The sequence below is a fragment of the Oncorhynchus masou genome, chromosome 11, assembly GCF_036934945.1.
Source record: "Oncorhynchus masou masou isolate Uvic2021 chromosome 11, UVic_Omas_1.1, whole genome shotgun sequence".
Classification (NCBI taxonomy): Eukaryota; Metazoa; Chordata; class Actinopteri; order Salmoniformes; family Salmonidae; genus Oncorhynchus; species Oncorhynchus masou.
The window spans coordinates 3,372-8,233 of record NC_088222.1 but is presented as its reverse complement, the minus strand read 5'-3'; the positions used below and the strand labels follow the sequence as shown (position 1 = coordinate 8,233).

Here is a 4,862-nt window from a genome sequence, read left to right as displayed (position 1 = left end):
GATACAGCCAGCTACACTGAGATACAGCCAGCTACAATGAGATACAGCCAGCTACACTGAGATACAGCCAGCTACACTGAGATGCAGCCAGCTACAATGAGATACAGCCAGTTACACTGAGATGCAGTCAGCTACACTGAGATGCAGCCAGCTATACTGAGATACAGCCAGCTACACTGAGATGACAGCCAGCTACACTGAGATACAGCCAGCTACACTGAGATACAGCCAGCTACACTGAGATACAGCCAGCTACACTGAGATACAGCCAGCTACACTGAGATGCAGCCAGTTACAATGAGATACAGCCAGTTACAATGAGATGCAGTCACACACTGACACAGCTACACTGAGATACAGCCAGCTACACTGACATACAGCCAGTTATACTGAGATGCAGCCAGCTACACTGAGATGCAGCCAGCTACACTGAAATACAGCCAGCTACACTGAGATAAAAGAAAGCTATACTGAGATGCGGCCAGCTATACTGAGATACGGCCAGCTACACTGGAGATACGGCCAGCTACACTGAGATACGGCCAGCTACACTGAGATGCAGCCAGCTACACTGAGATACAACCAGCTACACTGAGATACAGCCAGCTACACTGAGATGCAGTCAGCTGGCACTGAGATACAGCCAGCTATACTGAGATACTTGCACAACTTCATCTGCACTTCTATCACTCCAGTGTTAATTTGCTAAATTGTAATTACTTCACTAATTGGCCTATTTATTGCCTAACCTCCTTACTCCATTTGCACACACTGTATTTCTATTTTTCTGTTGTATTATTGAATGTACTTTCGTTTATCACTTGTAAATCTGTGTTGTTGTTTTTGTCGCACTGCTTTGTTTCTTTATCTTGGCCAGGTCACAGTTGTAAATGAGAACTTGTTGAGAAAGGTCAAATGAGAAAGGTCAAATAAAAAAATAAAAGAACCAAGAATCTCAAATATAAAGTATATTTTGAGTTGTTTAACACTTCTTTTACTACATGATTCCATGATTTATTTCATGGTTATGTCTTCACTATTATTCCACGATGTAGAAAATAGTAAAAATAAAGAAAAACCCTGGAATGAGTAGGTGTGTCCACACTTTTGACTGGTGTTGTATATGTGAACAGTGTGTGTATTGGTGTGTGCCTGTACGTGTGTGTGTGTGTGTTAGTGTGTGTTAGTGTGTGTGTGTGTATGAAGAATTTGTGCAGTACATCGGATGTCCAGCAGGGAGCAGTAGAGAACTGAGCTGGATCTCCATTGTTAGAGAATATCAAAAAATCCCATTAGAATCAACCCAGTAGCCTAAAGGACATACCCAAATCTAACTGCCTGTAGCACAGGCCCTGAAGAAAGGATATGCATATTATTGGTCTCATTTGAAACACTTTGAAGTTTGTGGAAATGAATTGAATGTAGAGAATATAACAAAATAGATCTGGTAGAAGAAAATACACAAAAACAGTGTTTTCTTACCGCCATCTTTGAAATGGAAGAGAAAGTTATAGCCATCACCTGGTTGTAATTATGATAGTGTCCACAAGATGGCAGCAGTGTATGTGCAAAATGTCAGATGGATAACTTTGATTCAACTCATTCTCAAGACTTTTAGTGTGATGTCACCAAGGTACATTTGGGCAAATCGTGAAAAAGGCAGTCGCGTTCATATTACATTTTTCTGCAAGAATATCATCACATCTGTCTACTTGGACTTTTGATTCAGCTTCTCCAGTATCAGTAGCCCTATTATAAGTTCAACATTTGCAAAACAACCAGTTTTCATAACTCTGAATAGCCGTATACTTTTTTGTCCAAAATGAAAAGCCATTGTGGCACCTACATTTTACGATATATACATGGTTTCCCTGAATACTCCCGTAAAGACCAGCTCATTTGCTATCTAGCTAGTTTTGTTTGACCCGATTGGTGCTCATTTGACAAAGATACTGTTGTTCAAGTGATGGCCGCCAGCCATCGGCGTGCCATGAAGGTGTTGCTCTCTGACCAAATATGGTGTCCTATAGGATATACTACACCTTAATGAAATAGTGGAGTCTTGTTACCTTCTAGGATCTCTGAGGAATAGATACGAATGTGATTTGACTCGTTCAAACAACATTTAGGGTAAGATTTCCATAGATTCCCTTTCTTTGCAAATTGAGGAAATACAACATCGATCATGCATGCTATGTGGATCCTTTTAGGATATGTAAAAAGATTTTATCTAACAAAACAACACTTCATGTTATCTCTTGGGACCCTTTGGATTATAAATCAGAGCAAGATTTAAGAATGTAATTACACGCTTTACCTTCAGAGGTAAATTTATGAAATCTATCGTGATTGGAAAAAGTGTTTTGTTGTTAGAGCTCACCTCGTAAACAATACTATGGCATTTTTTCGTGTAATAGCTACTGTAAATAGCTACTGTAAATTGGGCAGCTGATTTAACCTGTCTCTCTCTGCACCTGTCTCTGTCTGCACTTTCTGTCTTGAATGGACCTGTCTGACCTGTCTCTGTCTGCACCTGTCTCTGTCTGCACCTGTCCTGTCTGCACCTGTCTCTGTCTGTACCTGCACCTGTCTGGCACCTGTCTCTGTCACCTCTGTCTGCACCTGTCTGTCTGCACCTGTCTCTGTCTGCACCTGTCTCTGTCTGTCTCTGTCTGCACCGGTCTCTGTCTGTACCTGTCTCTCTCTGCACCTGCTCCTGTCTGTACCTGTTTCTCTGCACCTCTGCACCTGTCTCTGTCTCTGCACCTGTCTCTGTCTGCACCGGCTCCTGCACCTCTGTACCTGTCTCTGTCTGTACCTGTCTCTCTCTGCACCTGTCTCTGTCTGTACTCCGCACCTGTCTTGCCTGTACCTGTCTCTCTCTGCACCTGTCTCTGTCTGCACCTCTCTGCACCTGTCGCTGTCCCTGTCTGGATCCCTGGTCAAATGTACTGTGACTTAGGGTTAGTGTTAGGGTAGATGTAGGGTTAGGGGTCAGGGTTAGGGTTAGCATTGGAGGGCCGCCCTGTCAGGTACCGGGTTAGGAGGGGGGTCGGGTTGGGGTACGTACTCGAGGAGCTCCTGGTGGTCGAGGGGATCTGTTTGGGTTCAGGGTTGGGGCTTTCAGGCTTGGGGTCAGGGTTGGGGTACGTAAGAGCAGCTCCTGAGGAGCAGCTCCTGCTTGGTGGTGGAGGGGATCTGTTAAAGGGGTTAGGGGTTAGGGGTCACCGTTGGGGTTGGGGTCAGGGTCAGGGGTTGGGGCATGCACTAGGAGCAGCTCCTGCTCGGTGGTGGGGGTCAGGGTTGGGGGTTAAGCTTGGGGTCAGGGTTGGGTACGTACCGAGGAGCAGCTCCTGCTTGGTGGTGGAGGGGATCTGTTGGGGTTAGGGTTGGGGTACGTAGGGAGCAGCTTGGGGGTCAGGGGTTGGGGGAGTTACTTCAGGGTGGTGTACTGAGGAGCAGCTCCTGCTTGGTGGTCGATTCAGGGTTGGGGTTGGGGTCAGGGTCAGGTTGGGGTACGTGGGGGTTGCTTGGTGGTGGAGGCTTTGGGGTTAGGGTTGGGTTTGGAGTTAGGCGTGACCGAGGAGCAGCTCCTGCTCAGTGGTGGGTGGAGGGGGGGTCAGGGTTGGGGTTGGGGTCTCAGGGTCAGGGGTTGGGGTTAGGGTTGGGGTTAGGCTTGGGGTCAGGGTTGGGGTACGTACTGAGGAGCAGCTCCTGCTCAGTGGTGGTGGGGGTTAGGGTTGGGGTCAGGGTTGGGGTTGGGGCCCAGGGTCAGGGTTGGGCTGTGGGTCAGGCTGGGGTTAGGCTGTGGCCTGGGGTCAGGGTTGGGGTACCGTACTGAGAGCAGCTCCTGCTTGGTGGTGGAGGGATCTGTTGGGGTTAGGTTGGGGCCAGGGCTGGGGTTGGGGTCAGGGTCAGGTTGGGGCACTGAGGAGACAGCTCCTGTTTGGTGGTGGAGGGGATCTGTTGGGGTTAGGGTTGGGTTTGGAGTTAGCTCAGGTACGCACTTGAGAGCAGCTCCTGCTCAGTGGTGGAGGGATCTGTTGGGGTTAGGGTTGGGGCTAGGCTTGGGGTCAGGTTGGGGCACGCATCAGTGAGCAGCTCCTGCTCGGTGGTGGAGGGGATCTGTTGGGGTTAGGGGTTGGGGCTAGGCTTGGGTTGTGGGGTCGTGGGTTGGGGCACGCACTGAGCAGCTCCTGCTGGTGGGGTCTGCGGGATCTGTTGGGGTTAGGGGTTGGGGTTAGGGTTGGGGTCAGGGCTGGGGTACGCACTGAGGAGCAGCTCCTGCTTGGTGGTGGAGGGATCCGCTGGGGTTAGGGTTGGGCTTGGAGTTAGGCTTCAGGTACGTACCGAGGAGCGGTTCCTGCTCGGTGGTGGAGGGGATCTGTTTGGGTTCATCAATCCAGGGGGTGGCGTGCACCGCGACGCTCCAGTCACTCCAGGTGCCGATCTCCATGTCCTTAGCCGCCACCTGGATGATGTACTCCTTCCCTGCGTACGCATCCGTTATGGTGTGGGCTGTACTGTCTGACAACTCCACCTGAAACACACCAATCAGAGAGAAGCACCATCCGTTATGGTGTGGGCCGTACTGTCTGACAACTCCACCTGAAACACACCAATCAGAGAGAAGCACCAAAATGGAAAACAGTTTAATTAAAAGCATCTAGTTAATCAGAGAGAATCTACAGTACCTCTCATTATCTACTGGGGTGTCACTTCCTTTAGACAATCCTGTCATCACTGTCTGTGATAACCCTTTTTCAAAGCTCCTTTTACACTGAGAGAAAGCTCCTATTACAATGAGAAAAAGCTCCTATTGCATTGAAAAAGCTTCTATAACACTGAAAGAAAGCTCCTAT

General features: G+C 48.6%; 1 protein-coding gene across 1 annotated transcript in view; it reads right to left on the bottom strand.

Moving 5' to 3' along the window:
* LOC135548932 (ciliary neurotrophic factor receptor subunit alpha-like) overlaps positions 1–4,540 on the bottom strand; it is a gene marked incomplete at its 5' end in the record, with an annotated part of 194,123 nt that extends 189,583 nt beyond the window's left edge. The window contains one exon of the mRNA XM_064979027.1: positions 4,351–4,540. Within this exon, the coding sequence (XP_064835099.1) occupies positions 4,351–4,540 (190 nt within the window). The remainder of the gene's footprint in view (positions 1–4,350) is intronic.
* Between the last annotated feature and the right edge of the window lie 322 nt (positions 4,541–4,862).